Genomic DNA, 17,934 nt, shown 5'->3' on the forward strand with positions numbered 1-17,934 from the left:
TACAGGTTGTTCCAAAATTAACTTTACAACTTTGATTGCATACATTTCAGAAATGGGAAGAGGCAGAAACTTGCATTTTGCGGCATAATGTTTACACACACACCTAAGGTTCTAGTAGCTGCTTAACAGAGTTTAGTGTGTTAAGGTGATCATATTTTCAAGACCAAATTTGGGACATATTAAAAATGTCCGGTATTGCAAGTTTGTTATAAAAAGTACTTTAATTTATATTTTATGAGTACCTTATAAGATGGAGTGTGAGAAGACGTGCAGTTTTTAATAGTGCTGTAAATTTTCTTCAGTATGTCTGTATTCTTCAACAGCACTTGAAAATATTTAACTCAGGTTTATGTAGTCACTAACATTGCTTTTGAGTTTCTGCAAACAACTTTGTCTAGTCACTGCTCCATACATTACTTATATGTGAAAATGCTCTTATAATTAGCAGTAGACTGATACAGGTGAAATGAACATCTGATTTGGGATACATATTTCATAATTGCTATATCTGGAGCAAATTAATGTCCAAAATTTCTTTTGAAAAAATTCGAGACAGAACTAGAAAAATAATGATTGCCAGAAAAAGGAGGGGTGGGAGGGGGGCAGATGATCACCTTAAATATGTGCACCATCTATAGCACACAAGATACTAATCAGTATTCTAGTAACATGACTGGCCTAGTGTGTCCGCATTACCATGTGCTGTTGCCACTCTGAGCGAGCTCACAGTTCCTGCAGATCCCGAACAAATAAAATAAATAATAAAAAAAAGTAATGGAGTTCCACATATAAAAAATCTGGTGTGTACCAACCATTCCACACACTGTGTCAACTGCTGAGGGGTGGCCACTTAGTAACTAACACGGGAAAATAAGAAAAAAAAACAGCTTCAGGTGTGTGTGAACAGTATGCCACAAACTGCACTTTTCTACCTTTTCTCTTTCTGAAATATATGTTATCAGAGTTGTTGTTGTTGTCTTCAGTCCTGAGACTGGTTTGATGCAGCTCTCCATGCTACTCTATCCTGTGCAAGCTACTTCATCTCCCAGTACCTACTGCAACCTACATCCTTCTGAATCTGCTTAGTGTACTCATCTCTCGGTCTCCCTCTACGATTTTTACCCTCCACGCTGCCCTCCAATGCTAAATTTGTGATCCCTTGATGCCTCAAAACATGTCCTACCAACCGATCCCTTCTTCTAGTCAAGTTGTGCCACAAACTTCTCTTCTCCCCAATCCTATTCAATACCTCCTCATTAGTTACGTGCTCTATCCACCTTATCTTCAGTATTCTTCTGTAGCACCACATTTCGAAAGCTTCTATTCTCTTCTTGTCCAAACTAGTTATCGTCCATGTTTCACTTCCATACATGGCTACACTCCAAACAAATACTTTCAGAAACGACTTCCTGATATATTCGATGTTAACAAATTTCTCTTCTTCAGAAACGCTTTCCTTGCCATTGCCAGTCTACATTTTATATCCTCTCTACTTCGACCATCATCAGTTATTTTACTTCCTAAATAACAAAACTCCTTTACTACTTTAAGTGTCTCATTTCCTAATCTAATTCCCTCAGCATCACCCGATTTAATTTGACTACATTCCATTATTCTCGTTTTGCTTTTGTTAATGTTCATCTTATATCCTCCTTTCAAGACACTGTCCATTCCGTTCAACTTCTCTTCCAAGTCCTTTGCCGTCTCTGACAGAATTACAGTGTCATCGGCGAACCTCAAAGTTTTTACTTCGTCTCCATGAATTTTAATACCTACTCCAAATTTTTCTTTTGTTTCCTTTACTGCTTGCTCAATATACAGATTGAATAACATTGGGGAGAGGCTACAACCCTGTCTCACTCCTTTCCCAACCACTGCTTCCCTTTCATGCCCCTCGACTCTTATGACTGCCATCTGGTTTCTGTACAAATTATAAATAGCCTTTCGCTCCCTGTATTTTACCCCTGCCACCTTTAGAATTTGAAAAAGAGTATTCAAGTCAATATTGTCAAAAGCTTTCTCTAAGTCTACAAATGCTAGAAAAAAGATAATTTTGGAACATTTTGTATATGCATAGGAAAGCATCTAGATGCACTTGCCTGTGGGTTTTTATTAGACTAAAACGAAGAAACTACCTACAGGTTGGTCCTCATTTAATGGATTTTAACAAAGCTTTTTTACAGTCTATTTATTTCGAGTCGGTCGAATTTCCCCCATCACAAACAAAGCTCCGGGTTTACCCTCGACAGTTGTATAAAAATCCCTCAGTATTCCTCTGGACTCCTCAGAACTTCTGAGACTTTTCATCAGATCTTTCAGTAACACTTTTCTTTCAGATTTATTGAAGACTTACTGCATCACTATTTTACTGTCATTTTTGCTACATTCAGATGTAGTTTGACTACCGTGTTTTGACCTTCATTTAAATCTGTGATGAATGTCACTTTACTTTTATAGAAATTTTCTAACACAGCAATTGAACCACAGGGGATATTTCCCATATCTCATATCCTAGCTCGACACATAATTGCCTATTGAGATACTGTGTAAACTATTACCTGTCACACTTGCCAAGCAAAAATATTCTCTCACCTTTCTTAACATTCATTGTAGCCAATGATGCCATATCAGCCTTACTGTCAAGGATTCTTTCCTCTGTGGAAACTAAATCATAAATCATAAAATCCAGCTTATTAGTTAGTAGGAGGTATGAGTCCAATTCACGTATTGGTTCTATAACTAACTGCTCATGGTATTTTCGGAAAAGACGTTTAGAATAAGCTCACATGAACCTCCATTTCAGTGCCTGCTATAGTCTGGTGGCTCACCCGTTCTGTAGATGAAATGTTGAAATTTCCTCCTATTACAATTGTATAATCAGGAAATTTATCCACAACATCCTATAGATTTTCTCTGAAGCATTGTGCCACTGTAGCTCCATACTCAGGTAGCCCATAAAAGTATCTGATCAATTTGTGTGACCTACATTTTAATGATTACTTGCATCCAGATAACTTCTCATTCTGAATCTGTGATAATCACCTAGGTAGTATCTAGTTGTTTATGCCAGTAAATACAAACCACCAGCAGTGTCCAACCTATCTTTATGTCATGTATTCCAGTGAGAATTAAAAAAAAATGTTCTGCTATTCACTCCTAGTTCCTGATGGTTTTCTGTTCCTACTGTATAGGAACCCAGCCAGCAGATGTCATTTGCTCTGACATAAGTCATACTTTCTCATTGGTTACACCTTGTGCATTCAGTAGCTGCCTGTGCAGCCACCTCTGCATCTCTGATGAGACCCGACCCCCCAGCAAATGTTCTCCGTGCACACTTGGCTTCCTTCCCTGTGTGTTAGCTATTTGTCTGTAGGGCTCCTTTATCAGGCTAATGTTGGGGCTTTCAGTGGCCATTATAGCTAATATCTGTTCCTGGCTAGACTTTGCAGGAAAACCAGCCACAGACCCAATAGACAAAGCACAAGTGTTGCGTCTGCTGTGCTCTCAACAGTGGGCAGTGAGTCATATCTGTTGCCAAGGTGTAAGGATAAGTCAAACTGGTCATATCATGTGGATTAGAAGCCGCAGTGTCATAAGAGGCCTTTGGGGAGAAGAGAAGCAGCTGTATGAATATCAAGAGCTCAGGTGGAGAACCAGACCTAAGCAAAGAAGGGAAAGTTGGAAGGAGTACATAGAGGGTCTGTACGAGGGAGATGAACGTGATGGTACTATTATAGAATGGGAAGTGGACATAGATGAAGATGAGATTGGAGATATGATACTGCGAGAAAAATTTGACAGAGCTCTGAAAGATCTATGTTGAAACAAGGCTGCGGGAGTAGATGATATTGTCTCAGAACTACTGACAGCCTTGGCAGAGCCGTCTGTGACCAAACTCTTCTGTCTGGAGTGTGAGATGTATGAGACAGGGAAAATACCCTCAGAGTTTGTAATAATTCCAACCCCAAAGAAGGTAGTTCCTGACAGGTGTGAAAATTACTGAACTATCTGTTTGATAAGCCATAGTTGCAAAACACTAACATGAATTCTTTACAGAAGAATGGTAGAAGATAGGTTAAGGCTTAGAGAAAGCTTTTGACAATCTTGACTGGAATACTCTCTTTCAAATGCTAAAGGTGGCAGCGGTAAAATACAAGGAACGAAAGACTATTTACAAATTATACAGAAACAAGACGGCAGATATGACAGTCGAGGGGTATGAAAGGGAAGCAGCGGTGGAGAAGGAAGTGAGACAGGGTTGTAGGCTATCCCCGGTGTTATTCAGTCTGCATATTGAACAAGCAGTAAAGGAAACCAAAGAAAAATTTGGTGTAGGCACTAAAGTTGAGGGCAAAGAAATAAAAACTTCGAGGTTTGCCAATGACATTGTAATTCTGTCAGAGACAGCAAAGGACTTGGAAGAGCAGTTGAATAGAAGAGACATTGCCTTGTAATGAGGGTGTAGGATGAACATCAACAAAAGCAAAACAAGGATAATGAAGTGTAATCAAATTAAATCCGGTGATGCTAAGGGGATTAGTTTAAGAAATGAGACACTTAAAGTAGTAGCTGAGTTTTTCTATTTGGGCAGCAAAATAACTGATGATAGCTGTAGTAGAGACTGGAAATGGCAAGAAAAAATTTCTGAAGATAAATTTGTTTACATTGAGTAAACACTGAAGAGCCAAAAAAACTGGTACACCTGCCTCATATTGTGAGGGCCTCCACAAGCACACAGAAGTGCCACAGCATGACATGGCATGGGCTCCACTAATGTCTGAAGTAGTGCTTGAGGGGACTGTCACCACAAATCATACAGGGCTTTCCATAAATCCGTAAGAATACGAGGGGGTGGAGGTCTCTTCCGAACAGCAATTTACAAGGCATCTCGGATATACTCAATAATGTCTGGTTCCTGTTTGTTGGCCAGTCGAATTTTTTAAACTCAAGAGTGTTCCTGGAGCCACTCTGTAGCTATTCTGGATGTGGGAGGTGTCACATTGTCACATTGTCATGCTGGAACTGCCCAAGTCTATCAGAATGCACAGTGGACATGACTGGATGTTGGTGATCAGACAGGATGCTGCCAGAGTCATGTCTACATATATATCAGGACTCTCATATCACTCCATCTGCACATGTACCACACCATTACAGAGCCTACACCAACTTGAACAGTCCCCTGCTGACATACAGGATCCATGGATCCCCGTACACGTCTATCTGCTCAATACAATTTGAAACGAGACTCATCTTACCAGCAACAAGTTTCCAGTCATCAACAGTCCAATTTCAGTGTTGAAGACCCAGGCGAGATGTAAAGCTTTGTGTCGTGCAATTTTCAAGGGTACACGATTGAGCCTTCAGCTCCGAAAGCTGACATCGATGATAGTTCGTTGAATGGTTTACACGCTGACACTTGTTGATGGCCCAGCATTGAAATTTGCAGCAATTTGCGGAAGGGTTGCACTTCTGTTAAATTTAACGATTCTCTTCAGTTGTCATTGGTCCTGTTCTTGCAGGATCTTTTCCTGGCCGTAGCGATGTCTGAGATTTGACATTTTACTGGAGTTCTGATATTCTGGTACATTTGTGAAATGGTCATACGGGAAAAATCTCTACTTCATCGCTACCTCGTAGATGCTGTGTCCTATTGCTTATGCGTCGACTGTAACACCACATTCAGACTCACTTAAATTTAGATAACCTGTCATTTTAGGAGCAGTAACTGATCTAACCACTGCGCCATTCATTTGTTGCCTTATGTGGGCACTGCCAACCACAGCACCGTATTCTGCCTGTTTATGTATCTCTGTATTTGAATACACATGCCTATACCAGTGTCTTTGGTGCTTCAGTGTAGACTGAAGAGTCAGGAAGTCCTTTCTGAAAGTATTTGTCTGGATTGTAGCCGTGTATGGAAGTGAAACATGAACGATAAACTTTTTGGACAAAAAGAGAGTAGCAGCTTTCGAAATGTGAGTCTACAGAATAATGTTGAAGATAGATGGGTAGGCTATGTAACTAATGAGGAGGTACTGAATATAATTGGGGAAACAAGAAATTTGTGGCACAACTTGAGCAAGAGACGGGTTCAGGTGATAGTACACATTCTGAGACATCAAGGGATCACCAGTTTAGTATTGGAGTGTATTGCGGGGAGTAAAAATCTTAGAGTGACCAAGAGATGAATACAGTAAGCAGATTCAGAAGGATGGAAGCTGCAGCTGCTATTCACAGATGGTGAGGCTCACACAGAATAGAGTAGCATGCAGAGATGCATCAACAAGAAGTTAGGAGGGTCTCCAGACACACTACCAGTACCATTGCTTTCACCAGTGGTGCCCTATGTATGCTGCAGCCTGTATGTGTTGATTGCAACCAACTCAGCTTTTAGCTCCTTCCAAGCTGTGATCTGTTCCCACACACAGTAAGCCTTAACTCACTTCCATTTTCCATTATGCAGAATTTTAAGATAACCACATACAGAATCTACTAAGTAATCAGTTTGAAAGTAACAGAAAAACTGTTAGAGGCTGAAACAACAGATCAGCTATATAACAGTTTCACTTCAGTTGAAGGCTACACCACTGAAATTAAAATTATAGAAGAATAAAAAAAAAGAAAATGAAAATGGACATAGGTGTCTTGTAGGAGGTGATAATATCGGTACACAAACAAAATCAAAAATATAAGCTGCTGTATAAGCAGTGACAGTGACACTAACACAACTGCACTACACACAGGTAGGCAATCAAATACTTAATGACGGATAAATCCTTTGAATACTAGAAAATAAACAAGATGTGGAAGTTACACCTTAGATGTATGACTTGGATAAAAAAGACAATTATTTACCTGTGTAAGCGTTTGTTGGGATATCATTTTTAGTTGTGCTAATTCTAAATGTTGATGTATAATAAATTTAATAAATATAATTAAATTCTTCGTTAATATTTTACATATATTGGGACAGGTATTATTCTACCATTCTCTGAATTTGTAGAAAGGAAAATAATTATAAATTACTTTCTAACAATTTGCCACCTAGCATTAGAACTGCTTAAAAAACCATCTTTGGAGTGTATTTGAGTCTTTAAAAACTATTTGCATACACAAACTAAATGTTTCTGCTCATAAGGCTCAAACTCCCTACTGTTAATTATACAATCGGGTTCCTGAATAGGTGCCATTATTACATTACTAATTTCAAACCATGTTTTTGGAGTTTACCGTTTGCTCTTCAACAGTACCTTGTGTTGGGAGTGATTCATGAAATCTTTACTCATGTTTAATATGGTGTTACCTCAATAACACTGCTGAATTAGCATTCGAAATGTGTTAGTCAAAAGTTCAAAATTTATTGACAAGCTTTGCTATGATCCGTTGTAATTTTTAAAATAATCATTCATCTCAACCGTACCTCTTTTAGTTCATACTGTAATTGTTCAGTAATTAGTTGACAATTCAAGACTTTCTTCTGGGTTAGCTCAACATTTAACAGATACAAAATGCCATTAAAGATTTTTAATAGTTTGGATTGAATTTGGTTCAGAAATGATCACACACACGCACACCCTTACCCTTTTACTTTTGGAAAACACTTGTGTTGCCTCATTTTTTTCCTTCCATATTTCAGTATATTTTGTATGAGGATCATTTTGTAATGACTAGGAAATCAATTGCAAATATTTTCATCACAAAAGAAAACTACTTTCATGAATTAGAGCTAGAGCTTTGCATTTTTTACATTAATTGATACAAATGAAAATGATTTTATTATTCCAGATTTATGCCAGGTGTCGTTGCTGACTGCATGGAAAATAACCTAATCTCATGGTTGTTGGTAGCTGTGTGTTGCCCACAATTTATCAGGAATCCTTATCTAATAGCCAAAATTATTGAAGTTCTGTTCGTGATAAATCCTAATGTGCAGTCAAGAACTGAAACTCTGCATGATCGTGTCATGGCACATCCTATTTCACAAGTGCACCTGCCATCTTGTCTAATGAAATTTTACACAGGTAATAAAGCTAAATATTCTCTCTCTCTCTCTCTCTCTCTCTCTCTCTCTCTCTCTCTCTCTCTCTCTGATTGCTTCCCTGAAATTATAAATTTTTAAGTAGTGTTATGATGCATAACTTGTGTGTTGTGATGCATGTACGACAGCTCTGACAACTTCACCATCAACTCATTATTATACCTGAGCGTTACTTCTTTTTTTTCCATAGCATCAGTTGTAGTTTTCCTCAATAATGGTACACTGTTCCTGTCAGTGAGAGTGCCAGATTGTCAGTTTCTCTGCACAGTTGTGTACTGTGATTGTGCAAGAGTGAGGCTCCATTTTGCTCACTTTTCAGTAATGACTAAACTAATTTTTTGTTCATTGTAGGAGTGAAATAGAGATAAATAGTATTGATCATATAATTCTTCATGCTTTTCCAGTTTTATGTTGACATGTTGAATAATCATGTTTTCTGTCAACTGTTTGCTTTGTTCTCGCCAAATATATCAGTGGCTTGACTCGCTGTTTTCTTCAGGTGCCCTCTGAGACTGACAGTGAGTCACGCCATCAAAATATTGTACAAAAACAAAGCAAGCAACCAGCAGGAGACCCTATTATCCAACATGTCAGTACTGATAATATTTAACCCTACACTTTCAAAAAAGGCACATGGGACGTAGGGACTCATAAGATATTTGTTTTGTGTATGGTGAAAATACCTTAGCAAAATAGGTGCCCTAGAAGTGATTTGCTTAATTCTCATTGGGAGATTTTGAGACTTGGTCCTCTCTACATTTCTGTCTGGGATCAATTAAAATGATGTTGATGGTCTAATTAGTGTAATTAATGTGACAAAAATAGGTAGAAAACTTGCTAGCTTTTAGGGTGCATTCTACCCTATCCCATTTAGCTGTTATAAAATATTTTGTGCTTGCAATGATGCATGCATCAATGCATTGTTCAGATACAGGTAAAGCAAGTTGGTTTCAAAGATTTGTGAGAGGGGAAAGTAACTGCACTACCAATATTTATGTTGCACTGGAGTCTGAATTTATTTTCTTATAAGGTGAACAGTTTGGGTGATTTGGACAAGTTAGAAAAATTGGTTTACCTGATAAAGTGAAGATAATCTCAGGGTATTCTGAACGACTTTGAGAATTTAACAGTTCATTGCCTGAAGTAGTTATGTTAAACAACTTTATTGGAAATTAAATAATTTAGGAATAAAGGAGAGCACTCACCAACACACCTGTGTCCCTACATTGTGCTAGCTGGGCCCACAGTGCTGGGATTGCGTTTTGACATTCTTGTCCCCTTTCTCTATTCAAACCTCTGTGTCATCTTAATCATGTGCCACACTTCCTCAGCTTTGGTGCACTTGTGTCATGTGTCTAGCCTAGGCATCTGCCACCCCTTCAACCCACATTCCTAGCCAGCATACTTGTTGCCTGCCTCTCTCCATCTCTCTAACGTAACACAACCCCCACTGCACACTAGTTCACCTCCCAACATGCAATTCTGGCATTATGTGTCCAGCCAGCATAACATATTTAATTTCTGCCAGAACTTTCCTTACATATTTGTTAGAAATTACACAGTGAGGTTCTGCTTTGGAGAACAATTAGTTTAGAGTCATCCCAAAAGGAAGATGGAAGCATGCCCATTTTGAAATGCTGGTCATCATTCATTACAAAATATATTAATATTACATTACAATGATGGCAATTTGAAGCATTTTCCAACAGATTTTTGTCAAACACTGTGGAGCACAGCACAGCTCAACATAGCACAACACATTAACAGTGATACCAATGTGGTTTCCAAGGGAGGCAGAAGAGGCAAGACCCTGTAAGTTACAAAATTGTAGCTTAAGGGAAACTGCTGCCTGATCTCCATTTTGTTGGGGTCTTGGTTATGATAGCTACAAAATCTACCACCAGTACACTTAGAAAATATAACTCCTATAGATTTTTACTTTGTGTTGCTAATATTTATTATTTCAACAGGCAGAATGTCATTTTGAGAAATATTTTGTGTGGAATGTTACAATCATCATTACAACACAATTAGTGTGGAATCAAAAGCAATGCCAATCAGCCTATATACAGGGTGTTTGTTTTGACTTGAGCAACTAAGTAATGTACGAAAATAATGTTCTGAGTGAAAAGGTAATATTAATAAAGGGACTATGACTGACCACCTCCTAACCAACCCTCCTGTGTGTGCAAAGTCAACCTTGTATTTTAAAATGGGAACGCCCCTTATGTATTGCATGTTCAGATTCTACGCCAGAAAAATGCGTACAATTTCCCCAAACCATTGTTTCCCATTTGTAGTAGTCAGCCCTGTAATTGACAGATATCAAATGTGCCTATTTTCGCAGTTGAGAACCAATGCATTTGCTTCTATGTTTAATTTACAATGTGAATGTAAACCTTTGTGCTCTAATGGCTGATATTGATATGTAAACATTACTTAAGTGTTGCAAATGCGATTGTGCACTACAAATAATATGACTAGACATTAACATTTTTGCAAATAAGATATATGTATCATAATGTAGTTTTCTGTTGCATATGGGGTTGATCGTGGTGAGTCTCAGACCATTGGAATGCTTGACTTCGATGACTGCCCTCAAGTGCTACTATCAGTGTGTGTTTTTCCGTCCAACTGGCATAACTCTTGCATTTGCCGCTATGCGGCTACTGGCAGAATACAAACCACAACCCTCATACTAAGATAAAATGTCCATGGAGGGATTGTGACAGGCACACCTGCCATCGATGCTCACTGAAATCTAGCACCCCAATGGTGCGAGGAAAGGAAACTCACCAAGAACAAGCATCCCGATGGGAACAGAAAACTATTACATCCATCGTTGTTCCTAGATCACAGTTTCTAACTAAACATTGAAACAGCGGACCATATTGTACAATCAAATTTGCAACACTAAAATTGATGTTGAACATAAATATCAATTGTTTCAACACAACGGTTTACATTTACATGTAAATGAATTGTAGAATCAGATGTGTTGACTGTTAATTGCAAAAACAGGCACACTTAATATTTTCAATTACAGTGTCATCTATCACTAATGTAAACAGTGGTTTGAGTAAACCATACTTATTTTTTGTGTATAATCTGAATATACATTAAAAATGAGGGGGGCGGGGGGGGTGTTCCATTTGAAAATATAAGGTTGTTGAAAATATAATAAGGTTGCCACTGCCCACCAAGAGGCGTGGGTAGGAGAGATGGACAGTTGACAGTTGTAGCATAGACCTATTTCACCTTTACTAATATTAACTTTTAACCTAGAACATTTTTTTCCACACAACTCATTGTTTTCAAGGTACTTAGTTGTCTCAAGTTAAAACAAACACCCCCATATAAAGAAATTCATCAAGGAAGTGAAGGAAAATGTTCAACTTAAGAATAACAACAACATAGTAGGCTTAAAGCTGGCAACGACCCATTGTTTGCCATACTTTTATTTTTACTTTTTTTGATATTTTCATTACTTGCATTTCTGTACATTATTCCACTGATTATTTTGAAAAATTTAATGGAATGATTTGCGAAGACACAAATTCCAAAGGGAAGTATTCGGCAACTGGGAACACTTCGTCAACTGGGAACACTTCGACAAAAGAAGCCCACGTAGCGTTTTAACAAATAACTATCTTAACAAAAGTTCGGGCTTTTCGTGTTTGTATGCGAAGTACCAACTATCTTAATAACAGAAACACTATAACAAGGCTTCACTCATGCGGCCTCAAGTCAGGAACACCACACTGGTTCAGAAAAAAATGATTAGGATAATTACAACAGTGCATGATGCACTTGAGTAAACTCATTTAATTACAACTTGACAGTCTAACAAGAAAACAATGAGTAAAACAGTAATAGTGTCCTACGTGTTATGTCTGTTAGCAAAGTTGGAGTCAAAATCGCCATATACTGTCCAATGTTTTTCGGTCGACAACAGACAGTGTGGTATTGGGTTTCAAGACTCACACGTCTCTCAAGTCAGTTAACTAGCACATTGTGTGTAGCTGATCCGCTTCTCTGGGTAATCAGCTATGTCGATCTCCTAATCTCAAGCAAGTCCAATACATGAATGTACATGGAAATCTATATTCAATTGTTCATTAGTGTTTTTACAATCAACGCAGACACTAAAGAGCACAGAATATTATAAAAAAACTTTTCTTGTTCTTCTCTGCTCATACACGGAAACTCTGTGGACTGTACAGCAGGTACTTGTCTGCCGCTGTTCGGCCGCTGGGTCCATCTTTTCCTTGTCACTGTTTTTTGACGTGCTCATACAAATAGCTGATACGCAGTAGGGCTTTTTTGTTTCTCCTCCTCACCTCTAAAATATTGCGTGTTCGAAACGGTGGAAGGCCGAGTGATTTTAGAATTATTTTCAGCTTACACAGACAACAACTTCTGCAAGCTAACTTAGTCCTTAAACTTTAGACTCATTTACACATATTCAAATATCATTGGTTTGATAACCAAATAATTTATGAACAACATACATGTGTCTTGCTTCATTCACAGCCAAGATGTGAAGTAACTTAAAAGTCTCTAGTCTCAAGCGAGTCCAATACGTGTATGTATATAGAAATCTATATTCAATTGTTCATTAGTCTTTTTACGATCAACACAAACACTAAAGAGCACAGAATACTACCTAAACTTTTCTTGTTCTTCTCTGCCCATACATGGAAACTCTGTGGACTGTACATCAGGTACTTGTCTGCTGCTGTTCGGTTACTGGGTCCAGCTTTTTCTCATTACTGTTTTTTGACCTGCACATACAAACAGGCGATGCACAGTAGGGTATATTCATTTCTCCCCCTCACCTCTAAAATATTTTGGTGGAAGGTAGAGTGGTTCTAGATTTACTCCAAAATTCTTGAAGCACTGCAAGAGCTGATGGCACATCGAGAGCGATTCCCTGATTTGAGTGGTACTAATGTACTTGGCACACAGCCCAGTCCACTGGCTGTGATGGAACTGGCTCACTATAAGTAGTGTGTCTGCCTTATAGCCACAGATGGCAGGATATGCAGCCAACTATTTACAGCACATAATCTGGTGGTAGGAAATAATTCTGCACTACTAGTGACCTTTTTTGGACACTACTAGTGCAATTTGCTGGTGTGCCACTGGTGCTGTGACCATCGCCTGTTGGCTTTGCAGTGAAGGTGACCTTCCTGGCAGTAGAAGCAATCTTCCACCGTCAAAGTTCCTGCTGGTAGAAGATGAGCCATAACTAATGCTGTGCAATGGTCGTGCTGGTAGCTGGCTGTGCTGACATTCCTTAGCATCACAGCACAAAAAAGATAGCAAAAATAAAGCCAGGGTTTTAAATTTCATATTTAATCGATTGTCCACGCAGGAGAATTGTACAAACATGCCGTCGTTTGACTACCATGCAGACTCCCCCATATGTAGGACATAGTAATAAGCATTGCTGATGTAGAAAAGCAGCTGAAACTGATGAAAGCAAATAAACTGCCAGGTCTTGATGGCTCCCCAATTCGGTTTTCAAAGAGTACTTTACAGTATTGGCATCTTAGAGCTTGCATTTATTGCGAATCTCTCGCCCAACACAAAGTCCCAAGTGACTGGCAAAAAGTACTAGTGACTCCTGTATATAAGAAAGAAAGGATCTGCTAAACTATAGGCCAATATCTTTAACATCAAATCCTTGAACATATTCTCAGTTAGAATATAATAAATTTCCATGCGAGGGAAAAAGTTCCGCCCATAAATCAGCATGTTTTTAGAAAGCTTCGCTTGTACAGAACTCTGTTTGCTCTTTTCTCACACGAGATACTGCAAATCATTCATGAAAACCAACAGACAGATTCCATATTTCTAAATTTCCGTAAAGCATTTGACACAGTGTCACACTGCCAACTGTTAACAAAGGTACAAGCATACCAGAATAGGTTCCCAAGTATGTGAGTGGCTCAGAGACTTCTTAAGTAACAGAACCCAATATGTTGCCCTCAGTGGCAAGTGTTCATCAGAGATGATAGTATTGTCAGGAGTGCCCAGGGAAGTCTGATAAGACAATTATTATTTTCTGTATATGTAAGTGATTTGGGGGACATTGTAAGCAGCAGTCTGTTGCAGCTTTTTGCTGTTGATGCTGTATGGAAAGGTGTCATTGTTGAGTGACTGTAGGAGGATACAAGATGACATAGACAAAATTTCTAGTTGTGTGATGAATGGCAGCTAGCCCTAAATGTGGAAAAATGTGAGTTAATGCAATGAGTAGGAAAAACAAACCCATAATGTTCAAGTACTGCATTAGCATTGTGCTACTTAACACAGTAATGTTGATTAAATATCTCGGCATAATGTTGCAGAGCAATTAAAATAGAATGACCCTGTAAGGATTGTAGTAGGGGAGGTGAATGGATGACTTTGGTTTATTGAGAGAATTTTAGTAAAGTGTGATTCATCTGTAAAGGGGACCACATAGAGGACACTTGCGACTTATTGTTGAATACTGCTTGAATGTTTGGGATCTGCACCAGGTTAGATTAAAGGAAGATGACAAAGCAGTTAAGATGGATGCTGCTAGATTTGTTACCAGTAGGTTCAAACAATACACAAGTATTACGGAGATCCTTTGGGAACTCAGATGGTAATCACTGGATGGAAGGCGATATTCTTTTTGAAGAGCATTATTGAGAAAATTCAGTGAACTGGCATTTGAGGCTAAGTGCAGAAGGATTCTACTGCTGCCATTTTGCATAAGGACCTTGAAGGTAAGATATGAGAGATTAGGGCTCATACAGAGGCATATAGGTAGTCATTTTTCTCTCTTTTTATTTGTGAATGGAACAGGAAAGGAAATTACTAATATTGGTACAGGGTATCCTCAGCCACGCACCATACGGTTGCTTGCGGAGCATGTATGTAGGTGGAGGTGAAAGACTGTTACGTTGGTAGTAATTCAAGATTTTCAAAACAATGGTAATTTTTTTTTTTTTATTCGCTTGTATCATTGCTTGCAAGGAAATGGAACTTATTTCTCTGCCTCGTGATGACTGGGTGTTGTGTGATGTCCTTAGGTTAGTTAGGTTTAAGTAGTTCTAAGTTCTAGGGGACTGATGACCTCAGAAGTTAAATCCCATAGCGCTCAGAGCCATTTGAACCAAATGAAACTTATTAAAAGTGTTTAAGACAGAAACTTGTTTTAAATTCAGTAATAACATAAAATGTCCCATTGAAAATTCACCATGATAATATTTTTTCCAGTATCTCTTCATAATTCTGCAAACGAATTGACTTTGTTACCCTGGTACACGAGTGACTTCCATGAAGTTACGAAAAGTCCACGGATAACAGATATGTGGAGAACTTCAGTCCCTACAAAACCTATGTGGATGGAGGTGTGGGGCTACTTACATAAGTTGTACAGTAGTGTGAGGGGAAGACATGTGAATTGAATCAGCATTTCCATAATTTTCTAGTTAAAGTAGTGAACTGTACTTTGCTATCTGACAGAATAAACTTTTAAACAATGGCTTTGGATGAGATTTATATTTAAAAAAATATTTACTGAAGCCATATTTATTAGTAAAGGAGGTGAAATAGCAAGTTCCAGAAAGGTAATCTCACTGTGAATGTGAAGAAATCACTGTTGGTGAATTGTATTCAGGTTCAAAAGGTTAAATGAAAGGAACATCATCACCAACTTTAAAACTTCAAGCTTATGAACCGGAAAGTCCCAATCTTGAAGGTAATCCAGTAGTGATAGTGCGTAATCGGGAATATGTTGGAGAAACTGAAAATATTTTTGAAAAAATCTCATTCGTCATGTTAATAGGGATCCAATTCAAAAAACTTGTTCCTGAACTCAAGAAGACGATAGCACAAAGCACATTTTTCTCCAAACAGGAAGAGAAAAATCAACACTCCATCGTTGAATCACTCCTCCCTCAGGCATAAGCCCAGATAAAATTTTATAAAACAGATACATTTATTTGTCCTATGAGTTTTAGTAATGGAGCTCCAGTTTGTAACATTATCTCAAAATGTTCAATAAGAAATTGAAAATCACTTACAATTTTGTGATAAAACATTAAAAAAAGACAGCTATTGATTTGATCATGAAATCAAAGATTTTGAAGTACAAATAATTGTACTGACAATTGAAGAGCCCTAAAAAACACACAGAAGCAAAATAAGTAAATTCAGAATAACAGTCTGCATGGATAAGCATGCACTTGCAATTACTTGATACTGCTCAAGTTATAAAGGCAAAAATTACCTCTAGACATGATGTGGCCAAGGAGCACTGTCTAACTGGGATTTTGGCTGAAATTGCAGTTGATGTGTAAGAAAAAATGGATTTACATTAAAATCCAAAAATTATGTAGACTTTTTAGAATTATATGGTTTTTAAAAAAATGTAACAACTTCTTTCAGAACTTTAAGAGTTGCTGACCTTATCATGCAATGAAAAATGTAAAGAAGCATATTTTACTGGATGAATCTGAAAAAGAAATTCACAATACCGGAAAATCTGGGATGGTGTATGATACTTGCAGGACACACACACACACACACACACACACACACACACACACACACACACACACACACACACACACACGCACGCAAGCAAGCTAGTGCACGTGCATGCAGAGAGAGATATGGATGCGTGTCACATTCTCTCTCTCTCTCTCTCTCTCTCTCTCTCTCTCTCTCTCTGTCTGTCTGTCTGTCTGTGTGTGTGTGGGGGGGGGGGGGGGAGGGGGGGTTGCAGATATCTGATGCTTATCACTTCTTCTATTTGATGAGTAACAAGCAATCCTTTTATAAGATAGGTAAAACTATAATTCTGTTTTAACGTTGTGGGTCAAATATAACAAATAGAATTATGTAGTGTTTCCACAAATTAAATCTTATGATTGGCCTTCAGTCAAATAATGTGGTTAATATATCAATGAAAGTAATCAGGTTCTGAAAATACAATGTAGTAGGACAGATAAAAAGTCTACTCACCAAGTAGAACCAAGAGAAAACACATTCGAGGTTTAATCAAAAAGTAAGCAGATTTTTTTTTTATTTCGTGGTCTTTACGTACCCAGTTTTTAGCTTTTTGCTGTTACATATGTTCCTAATGTATGTTTGCACGTTCAGCTGTTTTTATTATTTATTTTGTTGTTGACAGTTGAGAAAGTTACACACAATTTCAATGCTCGGTGAATTTTGCTGCCAGAAAAGATGGAGTGAAGAATTTGCATTAAATTTTGCGTGAAAACTGGAATGAAGTGCAGCACCACATTCAAAATGCTGACTGTGGTTTTTGGCGCATCTGCTGTAAGAAAAAGGCTTGAGAAGACATCGAAGGTAATGACTGTGCTGGACATCGTAGCACATCGATTACTGATGACAGTTTGGAAGAAGTAAAGAAAATGGTTCTGGAAAATCACTGAATCAGAGAGGTTACTGGCGATGTCGGCATATCCTGTGGCTCTTACCTAGCAATTTTTTCTGGTGTTTTGGGCATGAAACATGTAACAGCAAAGTTTGTTTCATAATAGTTGAATTTTGACCAAAAATGATGTTGCTTAGACATCACTCATGAGTTGCTGGATGAAACTGACAGTGATCCAGAACTTCTAAAGAAAGTTATAACAGGTGTGTATTGGCATGAAGTTGAAACCAAGACCCAAATATCCCAATGGAAACTGCCTGAAGAGCCAAGACTGAAACAAAATTGACAAGTTTGATCACATTTGAAGGTTCTTGTTATTGTTTTCTTTGTTTTCTTTTGTTACAGTGAGATAGTGTATAATGAGTTCTGCCTTATGGTTGCATGGTCAATAATAAATACTTCATGGAAGTTATGCACCATTTGCATGAAGCAATCTGAAGAAAAGACCAGA

At 38.1% G+C, this 17,934-nt stretch overlaps 1 protein-coding gene across 2 annotated transcripts in view; it reads left to right on the forward strand.

Moving 5' to 3' along the window:
- LOC126337038 (ubiquitin conjugation factor E4 B) overlaps positions 1-17,934 on the forward strand; it is a 277,773-nt gene that overhangs the window by 141,412 nt on the left and 118,427 nt on the right. For both annotated transcript variants that reach the window (XR_007565033.1, XM_050001343.1), the window contains exon 14: positions 7,789-8,024. Coding sequence is in view for 1 of the 2 variants with exons in the window: in XM_050001343.1 (XP_049857300.1) it covers positions 7,789-8,024 (236 nt within the window). In the remaining variant the exon portion in view is untranslated. The remainder of the gene's footprint in view (positions 1-7,788; positions 8,025-17,934) is intronic.

Source organism: Schistocerca gregaria, chromosome 2, assembly GCF_023897955.1.
Source record: "Schistocerca gregaria isolate iqSchGreg1 chromosome 2, iqSchGreg1.2, whole genome shotgun sequence".
In the NCBI taxonomy this organism is placed as follows: Eukaryota; Metazoa; Arthropoda; class Insecta; order Orthoptera; family Acrididae; genus Schistocerca; species Schistocerca gregaria.